The sequence below is a fragment of the Condylura cristata genome, unplaced genomic scaffold, assembly GCF_000260355.1.
Source record: "Condylura cristata isolate star-nosed mole 26May11 unplaced genomic scaffold, ConCri1.0 scaffold00041, whole genome shotgun sequence".
Classification (NCBI taxonomy): Eukaryota; Metazoa; Chordata; class Mammalia; order Eulipotyphla; family Talpidae; genus Condylura; species Condylura cristata.
This window is the reverse complement of record NW_004567142.1, coordinates 759922-774660: the sequence shown is the minus strand read 5'-3', so window position 1 is coordinate 774660 and position 14739 is coordinate 759922. Positions and strand designations below refer to the sequence as shown.

At 52.8% G+C, this 14739-nt stretch overlaps 1 protein-coding gene across 1 annotated transcript; it reads left to right on the top strand.

Annotated features, from left to right (window-relative positions):
- Positions 1–1363: 1363 nt before the first annotated feature.
- LOC101620584 (cytochrome P450 2B11-like) lies at positions 1364–14389 on the top strand. Its single transcript, XM_004694136.2, has 9 exons — positions 1364–1533; positions 5186–5348; positions 5497–5646; positions 7479–7639; positions 8071–8247; positions 8626–8767; positions 10485–10672; positions 11090–11231; positions 13334–14389. The coding sequence occupies exons 1-9, from the start codon at positions 1366–1368 to the stop codon at positions 13513–13515; spliced, it is 1473 nt and encodes a 490-aa protein (XP_004694193.1). The 5' UTR covers positions 1364–1365; the 3' UTR covers positions 13516–14389.
- The last annotated feature ends 350 nt before the right edge of the window (positions 14390–14739 follow it).

The window sequence follows — 14739 nt, the reverse complement described above, 5'->3', positions numbered from 1 at the left end:
ACACATGCAAACACACCTTTACCCGTGCAACCATTGAAATACATATAAGCCCATGTGCAAGAGTATATACGTCACAGGCACACACAGACGCTCACACACAAGCTCTCCACCACCCCAGCCCACTCAAAACTCACACAGAACTCTCCTACACTGCTGGTGGAAGTGCGAACTGGCCCAGCCACTATGGAGAGCTGTGTGGATGTTCCTTCAGCTATTAAAAATGGGGCTTCCATATGATTCAGCAATTCCACTCCTGGGAATCTATCCAAAGGGCACAAAAACATTACTTCAAAAGGACACCTACAGGGAGAAAATAATAATAAACAGCTATATACCAAAGACATTTTATGGGGGTGGGGTGGGGAATGGGGTCAAAAACAATGGTGGGGGGAGGGAGGTGCACTGGACTATGGTGACGGCACACGGGTGATTTGGTGATGGGAAGCCCACGGGGATTGCAACTGAGATGGAAGAAGGGCACAGAATAATGTAAAAATAAACTGTTATATTATTAAAAAAAAAAAAAAGGATGCCTACACCTCTATGTTTATTGCAACACAATTTACAATAGATAAGTTATGGAAGCAATCCAAATGCCCAAAAATAAATGACTGGATCAAGAAGACATGGTACATTTACACAATGCAATATTACTCAGCAATAAAAAAGGATAAACTCATTCCCTTTGCAACAACATGGATGGAGCTGGAAGGGATATTGCTGGGCGAAATGAGCCAGAAAGAAAAAGAAAAATATAGAGTGGTCTCACTTATAGGAGGAAGGTAGAAGAAGCAATTAAGAAATCAGACAAAAAGTAACTACAGTAGAGTAAAAAATCAAAATCGCCAGGTGAGGACAGATCAGAGACATCCTTAGGGGAGGAGGAGGGAGAGGGACCAGGACAGAGTGGGAAGAGCAGAATGGACGATGGTGATGGTGCCCGGGTGAAGTGGCGGTGGGAATTCCACCGGGAAATCATCCATTGCTCCAAAATGAAGGATGAGGTGATGAACACATTAAGCTAACAAAGATCACACAGATGAACACGCAGGCAGAAGCTACATGAACAAGCAGGCATGCAGAAACATAAACAAACGTGCTCTGCACACGCACCTGAGACTTAACAAACATGTACGCACTCGCTCTCCTGGACTTTGGTTTCCCTGCCACAGTATCTGCCCTCGCGGAAGGAGGGCGCGCCAGGCCAGGAGTGAGTGGCCACTGGGCTGCCGCAGGGGCCCTGCTCTGGGCAGTGATGGGAGTGGGCGGAGAATGGGTGAAGTTACGCAACTGGGTGGGGCTGCATGTTCAAGATAAAAGGCCCCACCCCTGGCCGAAGCCTTGCGAGGCAGGCAGAGCAGCACCATGGGGCTCAGCGTCCTCCTCCTCCTGGCTGTCCTCACGGGACTCCTGATTCTCATGACCAGAGGCCAGCCGAAGCACAGGCGCCTCCCGCCGGGCCCCCGGCCTCTGCCCTTGTTGGGGAACCTCTTGCAGATGGATAGAAAAGGCCTCCTCAAATCCTTCCTGAAGGTGAGGCAATGGACGGACGGGGCTTCGTGAGGCTACTTGCCTCGCAGCTTGGGGGTCACTCGGCAGAAGAGAGGTACCCTCCTGGCTCAGGGTGCCAGGGAATGGGGGATGAAGATTGGAGGGTGGAGGCTGGAGGACCAGGGGTGTCCCGCTTGGCCGGAGGAGAGCAGGTGCTATTTGTCCTGCTAGAGAGTTTCACTCCTTTGCCACCTCTGGCGTGCCCCTGGGTGCCTGCCCGCCACTGGAGAGGAGAAGGGGCGGTGGCACCAATCAAATTGGTCTGTTTCCTGCTAACAAAGACAGCAAATCTGGCTCGTGTCAGTGCCAGGACCAGGTGGGGGAGGGCAGCTGGATGGGAAGCCAGGCAGAGACATAAATTCAAGAGGACAGTGGCTGGTTCTCGTGGGACATCGGCTGGGCTCTGTACCATGACTTTCCAGGCAGAATTTCACGCGTGACGCTCTAGTTATTCAAGAATAACTGAAATCCACACTGTGAGTCCAGCACCGCGGTGGAGCAGAAACTGACAGCAACTCCCAGCACCGGTTCCCTCAGACCCATTCCGCTCGTCCCGGGGAGCAGGCTCCTGTATCTTGTCATCTCTTTGCTTGAGTCGAGGTTTCTCCGTAGACGGAGGTGACAGGGGCACATTGTTGAGCTCCTCTTATAACTCTGGACTTGGAGTTTTTACTCTTATTGTGCAAATAAGAGTTCTCTACATGATCAGAATTCCTCAGGTGTCTTTTACAACCACTGGCCACAACCTGAAGCGCTGTCCAGTCTGAGAGGTAGGACAGTAGCCCAGTATCTGTGCAGAATGAAGCCAGGGCCCACCAGAGATGCTGTCATCTTCGGTGCCCCCATGGGGAGCTACTTATCAAATGGGGCTTCCCTTGCAGAATTTGAGTAAAACTGTGGTCTCCACCCCCTCCAAACATCCAAGCGTATTTTCTTATGAATAAATATTGAGAGGTCCATGGACACTCAAAGACCCTCTGGGAGTCCAAGAGCCTCCAGTATCATTGAGTCGCTATGTAGCCCCCCAAATGGGGGAGGAGAAGAGCGCAGGGGAGAGACTTGGGTGTGTGATATGATGGAATGGGTTGGGAAGAGTGGTATTTCTCCTGTGAACTCGCAAACATTTTGGATGCAGGCAGACACAAGCTCATGTTCTCGATGCCACTCTTACGCAGTGAGTCTCGGTTTCCTTCACTGTAACGTGAGCTGGTGCCAAGACTGTGCCAGCTACGACCATGAGGATTAATCGGGACTGGGCAGAGAGTCTGGTGTCTCACAGTGCTCACCCCATGCAGTTATTCTGAGCCACTCTTTCATTTATTCAGTCATTCAGTAATAAAACAGATTCTGCTTGGGGGTAATTTCTAGGTGTTGGGCAAGGTCAACAAATTAAAAAGAAGGGAATGTTAAGTATATAAGAGCTGTGATTAAAATAAAGCAAGATGCTACTTCAGAGCGTGGTGGGAGTTCCTTAAGATTGAATGGGTAAAGAAAAGCTCAGTGTTGGGTGTGGCGCAGGGAGTTAAAGCACAGCACTGCAAAGCTAGCCTCAGCTGCTTCAGCCAGGGAGGTGACCCACAGGGCGCGCGTGACAGACCTCTCCTGACCTGCCTGCTGCTCCCCTCAGCAGTGTACTTCGTCAATCTGTCTGTTCTGCTCCCCACTCTGCTCTAGTGAATCCTCTCACTGCCCCTGAATCTCTTGTCTGTACCCTAGTTCTGTGTACATAAATAAATAAATCTTTCAAAACAAAAAAGAAAAGCTCGGTCTTGCTTTGATCGTGAGCAGAGAGATGCAGGTGGAAGGCACTGGACAGAGGCCGGGATGGTGCAAGGAATTGCAAGCGGGAGAAATTCGTTATGTTTGAGGGAGAAAATGGAGGCTGGGTCTGAGTGAGTGGGAGAAGCAGCAGAGGGGGGAGTGGACCACAGTGGAGACAAGTCTTATTTTCAGTGTGGAGGGAGCTTGGGAGGGTGGAGAAAGTTAGGGATATTAATGAGTTTCCATCCATGGGCTTACTCTGGCTTCAGAATGGAGTAGTCTAGGTGTTGAAATGATTATAGGGGACAGAGGAATGGAAGTAGGAGGACTAGTGAGATTTTCAAGGAGCAAAAAAAAAAAAAAAAAAAGATTTTTAAGTAAACTTAACCTTTTCCTAATAATAAGTCAACTATTGTGATTAATATCACTCTAAAAAGCACATACCAAGAGTGCCCAGCTCAGTGAATTTCTCCAGTGAGATTATTCATGTAATTGATATACAGAGAAGTAGCAACAGGGTCCATGCCAAAATACGCCTCATGCCAGAGCCTCCCTGGTGGCACAAGGGGTTAAGTCTCAGCACCATGAAGCTATCTGAGGTCACTGCAGCACGAGTTCCATCCCCAGCCAAGTTACTGACTCCCAGGGCACAGCAGACCTCTCCTGTCTCCCCGCTGCTCCCCTCAGCAGTGGATTTCAGTGGATCTGCCTGTTCTGCTCCCCACTCTGTCTCTCGTGAATCCTCTCACCCACCACACCTCTGGTCTGTACCCCGCTCTTGTATGCATAAATCAATAAATCTTAAAAAAATACTCCTCATGCTCCCTTTAAGTCACTATCTTCTACCTCCCCACTATCCCGAAACACAGTCCCATGTTATCTGCTTTTAAACTTATAAAAAGGATTACGGTGGATGGACAGTATTGTGTCATTGCTTTCACTCAGCAATTACAATTGTGAATTTCAGTCACGTCACTGGGTTTTTCTTTTTCATTGCTGCATAATAGCTCACAACAAACATACTACTTAGTCTACATAATATTGCTGAACATCTTATTACAAAGCATTACATAATGCTCCTTGTTTATTTTTCTGTTGGCTGTATGCACAAATTTTAATTAGGCAAGTATCTGGGTCTTGAAACTGCTGAGTCACTGAATATACTTGTTTGGCTTAAGTAAGTATACTCAGGGATCAATTAACAATGGGATACGATCTGAGATTGTGTTGTTAGGAGATTCCACTGTTGTGACAGCTCTCTAGAGTGTAATTACAGATGTCAACTGTAGAGGTTACTATGCACATAAGCACAATGGTACCATGGATCGGGGCCACGTCATAAATGCTGCCTGATATTCTATGCGATGAAAGACTACTGCTAAGCAATTTCCCAAATGGTGGGGTTGATGTTATTATCTTTCAGCCTTCATGACCACTCGGAAGATCATCACTCTCCCTTCATGCCTACCAAGTAGGTTGTACAGGGAAGTTCTCCAGGGAATATGCCAAGAGTTAGATAACAGCTTGAGCTTGGGCCAGAAGAAAGATGAGCTTTTAGTTCCAGTGGTAGAGAGACGGGATCAGACCCCCTGGATTCCAGGGAGTGGGCAGCATTAGTTGTAGAAATTAGTTGTAGAAATATTAGTTGTAGAAATATTTAACCACAGGTGGTGCTGAGGGCGCTGATGACGCAGCCTGATCTTGGTTCGTCTCTTAGTCTGGATCCTCTGACGGGGAAAGGAAGCCCAGGTGGAGCGTCTCAGGGTGGTGACTGATTTCCAGCATGTGGAAGTGTTCTAATGAACCAACAGCTGGGATGGCCACAGAGAGGCACACTAACTCACGCCAACCCTGGGTGTCGTGTGCTTGGCAGCTCCGAGACAAATACGGCGACGTCTTCATGGTGTATCTGGGGCCCAGGCCGGTGGTCATGCTGTGTGGGACAGAAGCCATCCGGGAGGCCCTGGTGGACAATGCTGATTGCTTCTCTGGCCGAGGGAAAATCGCCATGATTGAACCAATCTTCCAGGATTATGGTAAACAGTGCAAAGGGACCAGAAAGGGATCGGAGGGAAGAAGGGGGTGAGGAAGGGTGAGTCTGAAAAGGGAGGCGCAGAGACGGAGGGGACACAGAACTAACTGCCTGCTTCTGCAACCCACACCTCCTTGCCACCCCTCCCCCAGGCGTGGTCTTTTCTAACGGGGAGCGTTGGAAGGTCCTCCGTCGATTCTCTCTGGCCACCATGAAGGACTTCGGGATGGGAAAGCGGAACGTGGAGGAGCGGATCCAGGAGGAGGCTCAGTGCCTGGTCAAGGAGCTGCACAAGACCAAGGGTGAGGCCGGGGGCCAGGCCGGAGAGAAAAACAGTGAAACCGTTGACAAGCAGAGCAATAGCGACGGAAATCAGAGGGGTGTGCTGGGCAGAGAAGGGGAGGTAGGCAGGGCGAGGCTGCCCTAGAGACATCGGACAGAGGATGGGGACACAGAGCAGAGCCTAGGGGCAGGCCGAGACGGGGAGGAGGCAGCCAGGAGAGTTACCGGGTTACCTTGGCAAGAATAAGCCCAAGGCTGAACTTACACATGAGCAACTATAGGGTTTGTGCAATCCAAGTCATGGGATGGACTGACTCTGTTAAAGGCAGAAGTGAGACGTACATAAAAGAAAGCAAAGAGAGCGAAAGGAAGGCCACTGAAAATGACCAGCTGGGTCTTCCTTTCCATGGGTGACCTGCTGATGAGCTGCTGGTGCTCACAGAGGCAGGTGGGATATTTTGCTTTTGGGCAGACTGTCAAAGAAGCACCTCTGGCGACGTGCATTCTCCCAAGTGGGTGCTTACAAGACACCAAGATGGGGCCCTTTCTGCAGAAATTGCCAGATATCAATGTAGAGTCTGGGAGGGAAAAACAGAGGAGGCTGTTGTGCAGCCACCCCGGCCTGGACAGGTTCCTTGTCGATCTGGACAAAGAGAATTTTGGAGCCTTCAATATTCTACGGCTGAATCACCAGAGAACAACACAGGCAGCCCAGGAAGGGAGGCAGCCACCAGGGCCCCAGCCTCGGAGTGAGCCCTCCCGCTCTCTCTCTCCCTAGCGCTCTCTGTCTACCTCTTTCCTCTTGCAGTGATCTCCCCCGGGCACCCCTACTGATAGATATGTGCCCCCTACTTGCTGGCTTCTTGGTGTGGTGTCTGCAGTGACAGGCGCGGGCCCTGTGCTCACGCCTCTTGGCCCGGGGTGTCTGTGGGCACCACCCTCGTGCTCCTAAGTGCCCCTTGCAGCAACACCACATCACGCGTGGGCAGTACAACCTGGGAGGAAGCAGGGTGGAGGTGGCAGCGAGGAAGGGGCTGAACCGCTCCACTTTCCCTGCAATGACGCTCAGGGCGCCAGGTGGCCTCAGCTCAGAGGCCATGAAGGGCAGGAGGACAGAACGGAGAAGGGGACAGGGGCTCCTTCACAGACAAGAAGAGAGGCAGAGTGGGGGGGGGGGCAAGAGAGAATGGAAGACTTGAGAGGAAGAGACTCGGGCATAGAGAAACTGAGGAGAAAGTTACAGACAGATGGGGCAAGGACGCCCATCCGAAACAGAGGGACAGGACGCTGAGCCCCTCCGCCACCTGACAGCCCGCACCTCTGGGCTCACAGCCCCTTCCCTTCAGGGCCGGGTGTGCACCTGGGGTCTACAGACTGGCAGGTACAGGCTTCCAGACAACCCTCAAGGAGACACAGGCGCGTGCCAGAGTGAGGGACAGCGAGAGAGTGAAATCTACAGCGGAGTCGAGTGGGCCCTGGCGTGCCTGCCCTGCTCCCAGAGCCCAGCGGGGGTGGGGTGGGGCGCCCAAGGCTCACCTCTGTAGAGAGGTCACCTGGTCTGACCCTGCCTCAGAGGTGAGAGCTGATCAACCCTGCTCAAGTCACTTAACCTCCACCCGGCTCTAAGTCACTTAAGTCACTGAGACCCGGCCAGCACGACGGGGCTGCACCTTCTGCACTGGCTTGGGGTGGGCGCAGATGGGACGGCATGACTTGGACCTGGCATGCGAGTGTCAGCTGTCCGTCACTGTTCTTGCCCCCGTGGTGAGGCTACGCAGTGCAAGTGCTCACAGGCTGGATGGCGTCCACAGCTCCCAGGTCTTTGTCCCCTGACCTGGCCTCTACCTCCTAGGAGCCCTCCTGGACCCCATCTTCTACTTCCACTCCATCACTGCCAACATCATCTGCTCCATCGTCTTTGGAAAGCGCTTTGACTACGAAGACCCCGAGTTCCTGAGGCTGCTGGACTTGTTCTACAGATCCTTTGCGCTCATCAGCTCCTTGCCGGGCCAGGTTGGGGAGCGGCTGAGCGAGGGTGGATGGGGTGTACATTCCGGGTGGCTCTGTCCCCGGAAATACAGTGTGGGGGTGACAGATGGGCAGAGACACAGAGGACACACAGGTCTCTAAAGGGACCTGGAGGAGGGGAGAGATGGTGTGTGTCGGGGAGACGAAGAAGGGGGGATGAGTGAAAGGCTCAGAGACTGAGGGGAGGGCTTAGCAGAGAAGAAGGAAAGGAAGAGAGGAGAGGGAAAGAACCAGACCGAGCAAAACCAGCAGAGGACAGAGATGAAGGAATTCTGAGATACAACCGAGGTGTAAGCGCGCGGGCGCCCCCTCATGGAATCACCATGGAGTGCAGCGTTACGCCCCGGAGGCCGCTCCTCAGGTGAGCTCCGCTACTTCAGCCCCTGGGGGACTCATAGCCCCGCTCTCTACCACAGCTGTTCGAGCTCTTCTCCGACTTCTTGAAGTACTTCCCTGGCACACACAGGACCGTGTACAACCATCTGCAGGAGATCAACGCCTTCATTTGCCGGAGTGTGGAGAAGCACCGGGAAACCCTGGACCCCAGTGACCCCAGGGACTTCATAGACACCTATCTGCTCCGCATGGAAAAGGTGGGGCTGAGGAGAAGCGGATGGGAAGAGGGGGCAGGAAAGATGGGCAGAGAGAAGGGAGGGGAGAGGGTGCCAGAGGGAAGAAGAGACTGTGCAGGAGAGAGTAGGAAAAAGGAGGGGGGATGATAAGGAACCGAGGGGAGAGTCAGCCTGCACTGGAGACTCCACAGGGGCCGCAAAGGTAAGTACAGAGGCTGAAGCCACGTCAGACAGTGGAGGGAGACTGGCAGACAGGCAGAGGACAGTGGGTGCACACCCAGGACAGAGAAAAGCCAAGGATGTGACACGGTGTGAGGGACTCAGGACAGCCGAGGAGCCCAGGGAGACGGGTGTGGCAGGCCCCAGGCTCTCCTCACACAAGCCCGCCTCTGCTCCCAGGAGAAGTCCAACCCCAAGAGCGAGTTCCACCAGAAGAACCTCATCATCACCTTGCTGTCGCTCTTCTTTGCCGGCACAGAGACCACCAGCACTACCCTGCGCTACGGATTCCTGCTAATGCTCAAATATCCCCATGTCAGAGGTAGGGCCTAGGGACGCTATGTGAGAGGGGCCAGGGGTGTCCCACGAAGCAGAGAATCTGCGGCCAGCACTACAGGAAAGAGCCCCCAACTCCGTGGATTGTGTTGGTAGAGGGATGAATGAGAGGCCCTGGCTTGGTCCCGCGTTTCTCCCAGCACTTTAAGCCCAGCGCATCCATCCTTTCCGCCCACCCACCAACCCTGTCCCCCTCCATCTGGTCACCTCCCCACCTAGCCACTTACCTGTCTGTCCTTTCGTTTATTAGTTAATCGGTATATGCCCTGATTCTTTTCTCTGTGAGTCACCCAGTCACCTCCTTGCAACGGTTAATTTGGATTAAGGAATTGATCGGTTGATCCACTGTCACTATTGATCAGTGACTCACTGAACAAACTTTTATCATAGATTTAATTATGAATTAATTAATTAATTGAGGAGTCCATCTGCCCTTTGAGGTATGAGCTTAATCCTTCCCTCTGTTTCTCACTTATACCTTCATCCATCTATTTTTTCATTAATACTCCTTTATTCGTCTTTAAATAAATTTACTGTAGTTCATTTAATCCATCCAATTCCAATTATTCCTCTGCTTACTCATTCTTTCACTAGTTGTACATTCAAATCCATTCATATGATTGATTGATCAAGTTCATTTATTTGTCTATATACCATTAATCAATTAATTAATGATTCACTACTTATTTGGATTAGTAATTTATATGGGTAAGTAATATTTGTTTGTTGGCTGTTCTTTTCACTCATCAATTGGTCCAATGATTTACTTATTGATGTATTCATAATTAACCAGTTCTTGGGTTTACACACTGATCACTATTTTATATATATGTATATTTATTTATTTAAAGATTTATTTTATTTTTATGCATACAAGAACTGGGGTCTAGGCCAGAGGGGTGGCAGGGAATAAGAGGCTTCACCAGAGACAGAGTGGGGAGCAGAACGGGGAGGCTGACTAAAGTGCACTGCTGGGCCCTCCCTGGTGGCGCAGTGGGTTAAGACACAGCACTGCAAGCTGGCCACAGTCGTTTCAGTGTGAGTTCGATCCCTGGCCCCTGAGGTGATCCACATGGCGTGGCAGACCTCTCTTGAACTGCTTGCTGCTTCCCTCAGCATTGTACTTCGTCGATCTGCCTGTTCTGCTCCCCACTCTGTCTCTGGTGAGGCCTCTCACCATCCCTACACCTCTAGCTTGTACCCTGGCTCTGTATGCACAAATAAACAAATCTTTAAAAAAATTTTTTTAAAAAAAAAATAAAGTACACTGCTGAGAGGAGCAGCAGGTGAGACAGGAGAGGTCTGTCGTGCCTCGTGGGTCAGCTCCCTGGCTGGGATCGAACTTGCGCTGCAGTGGCTGCGGACAGCTTCATAGTGCTGTGACTTTAGCCCTTTCACTGCCAGGGAGGGCCAATCACTATTATATAAATAGTGCCTTTCTCATCAAGTTCAAGCCCCAATCCTTCACCTGAAACTTCATGTGTGTCCACATGTACCTGTTCGTGTGGGGAGAGAATCCATTCCATTCATTATATTTCAGAGGATGAAGTTTCCTGTGGCTGCTCTCCTCCTTCTCCAACCTGGGTCTCTGAAGGGTGCCGATCCTTTACTATCGGTTTGTCATGGCCTGAGGCCATATAGGATGCAGTGTTCTTGCTGAAATGTTTCTTTGAAATGTGGGTCGCTGGTCTCGTTATATGCAGAGAGAGTCCAAAAGGAGATTGATCAGGTGATTGGCTCAAATCGCTCTCCAAACCTCAACGACCGAGCCAAAATGCCTTACACTGACGCAGTCATCCATGAGGTTCAGAGATTCGGAGACCTCCTTCCCATTGGTGTGCCCCATATAGTCACCCAGGACACTCACTTCCGAGGGTACATCATCCCCAAGGTGAGGCCAAGTTTGGGGTGAACCTCTCCTACCTGGGAATCATGGGTTCTCTTAATCTGCAAAGTGACCTCTTGTTGGATACTTTTTTCCTTTCTTTAAAGATTTATTTAGTAGAAGAGCAAGGGTGTAGGACAGAGGTGTGGGGGATGAGAGGATTCCCCAGAGCCAGAGTGGGGAGCAGAGCAGATGGGCCCACTGAAATCCACTGCTGAGGGGACAGTGGGGAAGCAGGAGAGGTCTGCTGCGCCCTGTGGGTCACTCCCTGCTAGCAGTGGCTGTGGACAGCTTCATAGCGCTGTCTTTAACTCCTGTGTCATCAGGGAGGACCTCGTTGGTTTTCTATAGTAGGCTTTGGTATTTTAATTGTAGATTGTGGGAGGAAATGGTCATATCTTTTGATCTTGCAATATCCCCTAGGGCACCGAAGTATTTCCCATCCTGAACTCTGCTCTTAATGACCCACGGTATTTTGAGAAACCAGAAGTCTTCAACCCTGACCACTTTCTGGATGCCAATGGGGAACTGAAGAAGACTGATGCTTTTATGCCCTTCTCTATAGGTGAGACGACACACCCAGCCTTCCCCTGCACTGGTGTGAGGGGCCACCCCCCTTTGGCAGTTGAGGAGGGGTCTGTGCTTCCTGAGCAGTTTCTGGGGGTGACGCTTGCACGTGGCACTGTGGCCCAAGTGACAGCGCCTGCCCAGGACACGGCCAGCCTCTGGTGGTGGTGGTGGTGGGGGGGCAGCGCTCCTCTTGCTCGCATGCAGTTGGAGGGCTGCAAGCAGCTTAGACTGCGGGGTGCAGAGCACCCTGAGAAGCTGCTCAGAGGGCGAGGTCACCTTAGAGTCATATTGCAGCAGGTGTTCAAAGGGGCTTGGGAGCACCGAGGAGGCTCCTGGTGGGTCATTAGGAAGCGCTTATGGGAGGAGCTGGCTGCTAAGCGAAGACACCCCCTCCCCTTTGCAATCGGTCAGCTGCTGGAAGGCCCATCCCGCAGCAGGGCAGGGCCAATGCCTGCAGGTGGACGGAGTGCAGCCCCTGGACCCCTAAGAGCACAGGGAGCCCAGGGTGGACAGGGAGGCGTGAGGGTGATGACTCGGCTGGGCAGGGCCTTGAAGCTGGGGCGGGGCGTGGGGTGGGGTGGATGTCTTTTCTGGCTTGGGCACTGGGGGTGTCGACATGCTCTGACCCTCCACTCATTCTCCATCTTGGCGCTTCCAGAGAAAACCCCAATGTCAGGTCTTTGTCCTCTGGGAAAGGGGCGCTCCAGCAGCAAGCCCCTAGCCCCGAGTCCCCTCTGTGACCCCGGGGGCCAGGCCTGTGCTGGTCCCAGGCATGGATCTCAGCTCCTCTGAAGTGAGCTGGGGAGCATGAGGTGAGTGGCGCAGGTAACTCCCCAAGTACTCAAGTCCTGCCTAAGGCGAGAGAAGCAGAGAAATAGGGACAGAGCGACGGGCAGCCAGATAAGGCTAGTGAGTGAGTGTGAGTGTCCGGAGAGGGCAACAGAGACCGGTGGGGGGAGATGAGGGCACAGAGGCAGGCAGCACGAAACAATCAGAGATGGAGAGAAAGAGAGTGACACATGGGGGGAAAACAGTGAAGGAGAAGAACCTGTTAAAGAAGATGCAAACTAGAGAGACAGAGAGAGGGAAAGATGGGAAGACGGGAGTGAACTAGGAGTGGGCAACGGGAAAAGGGACCCGAGGAGAGAGGAGCAGAGGCCCTGACAGGCTGGTGGGGGGTTGGGGGGGGGGGTGGGTGCCAAGTGTTCAGATAAGGGGGGGGGAGGGCTTTCGGCTTTCGGGCTTCTGGAAGGAGGCAGCTACAGAAGCTGCAGCCCGAGGCCGCCCTGAGCACTTCTAGCTCTCGTCTCCAGAGTCCGGGTGTGCACAGACACACCACACAGTCTCAGCCCGACAAGCTGAAAGGCCTAGGACGAACCTGGGGTCTTGCCCTTGACGTGACCTTCCCAAGGTCATCAGTTTGCAGACTAAGGGCCACTGAAGTAAAGGCAGAGAGGCCTGTTTGTCCTCCTGAGTCAGAGTGTTATAACCTACGGGGGGTGGGGTGGGGGGCGGTCCTTGACCACCAGGAATCTGATGGAAACCACAGAGCCATCAAGTTGGATGTCCAGTTCATACTCTCTAGAACTCTTGAGGGGCATGGCCTTCAGGCTGAAACCAAGAGACGGGCAGCCCCCCGCCCCCCACTCGGTGCACCCCCCACCACTAACACAAAGCAAAGGCTATGTCTGCAGGACCTTGGCTGTAAGCCAGGTGTGATTCTAACGCTCAAATGTTAAACGCCCCAGCAGCCTACGAGAGAGGCACAGCACTCCCTTACCAGGGCAGGACATTCAAAATGTCAGGTCAGAAATGAGCACAGCCCTGCACTGCTGCTGCTCCCTGGCACGCAGGGGCTTCTACGCTGAGGGGCCCTGACCTTGGGGGAGCCCTGAGGCCACAAACTCCTGGAAACGCAGCGTGGTGCGCCTGCCTGGCTTCCGAGGGGTTGGGAAACCCACTAAAGCCTTCCAGGAACTGCGGCTTCAAGTCAGCCCTCGGCCAACATGTGCAATGTCTGGGGTCTGGTTACAGGCTGAGACCGGGCACAGGACGGGCAGCTGCCTCCTGCCCACGCCGGATTCTTTGTGCCCACAGGGAAGCGTGTTTGTCTTGGCGAAGGCATCGCTCGCACAGAACTGTTCCTCTTCTTCACCACCATCCTGCAGAACTTCACTGTGGACGGCCCCGTGGCCCCCGAGGACATCGACCTCACCCCCAAAGAGTGTGGTGTGGGCAAACTGCCCCCAATTTACCAGATCCGCTTCATGCCCCGCTAAGAGAGCTGGGGTGGGGGCCTGGATTCTGGTTCATTACGTGTCCTCACCTCTGCAGCAAAGGCTTCCGACTCGCCCATGTCTCCCTTCCTGAGAGATCTGCAGGAAGCCACTGTCCTCCCCTCCTCGGTCACCTCCTCCATGGGGCAGTCCTCTCTGTAGTCTCCCCTCTTTCATCATGCTGCAGCTCCCTAGCGGCTCAAGAAAAGTTGCTGCTAGAATTCCAGGAGCGGCGTCTGTGCAGACTGAGGGCTAAGGGAACCGGGCTGTGGCTCTCTGCGGTTGCTTCTCCCTTCCAGGCTTCAGCTCATCTTGGGCAGCCTCGCTTTCCTCAGAGCCGTCACAGCTTCCTGTATCAACTCCGGAACTGTCCGGAGATGATCCCTCTTGAATCATCCTCGGAACAGCATGTGTGCGTGTGTGCATGCGTGCATGTGTGTAGAGTGCATGCACGTGTGTGATGAGCAGGCCCATTCTGCAGGTGCATGAACAGAGGCTGGGACAGGGCATCAGTTGTTGGCGGTCACATGGCTTACGTGGGAGCAGCGAGAGGCACAGTCTGTCTGCCTGGCTCCAGAACTCAGTCTCTCCACTGCTCCTCCCTGACTTCCACGCCCTTCAGAAATTTTTGAATGAAGGTGGAATTCACACAAATACCCTAAAACGTTAGCGCCTTATGGAGAGATGAGTGACATTTATTTCTTGCTGTTGTGCCATCACCACTATCTCGGTCCAAATACTTTCCTGTCCCCAGAAGCAAGCTCCCCCCACTTCGAGTCACTCCCCAGTCCCTCTTCCTCTCCCCCCTGGAAAATACCACCTGTTCTGTCTCCATGAATGGCCCCTTTGGGATATTTCCTAGAAATAAAATCTCATACCACAGGTGGTCTTTTGTGTCTGGCTCTTTTGTTACAACAATTACCCCGAGAAATCAGGCGGCACTCAGAGAGGTGGGGAGAGAGATGTACTTTCATGCTGGCGGGCTCAGTGGGACCAGTCCCAAAAGGCTGAGCCCCGAGTTACAGGAGTGGTGAGGTTTTATGCAGGTTGCATGAGGAAGCTTGTCATCCCATCCGTCACAGCATAAACACTCTTTATTGCTTGGGAGGGGGCAGGGTAGCCACAGCCCCTGTGGTGGACAAGCGGCACTCCGCAGCAGCTTCCTGGTCCAGCAAGCAGCAGCATCCAACATGACTCCCCCAAGCAGCAGGCCTGGGAAAGCAGCAG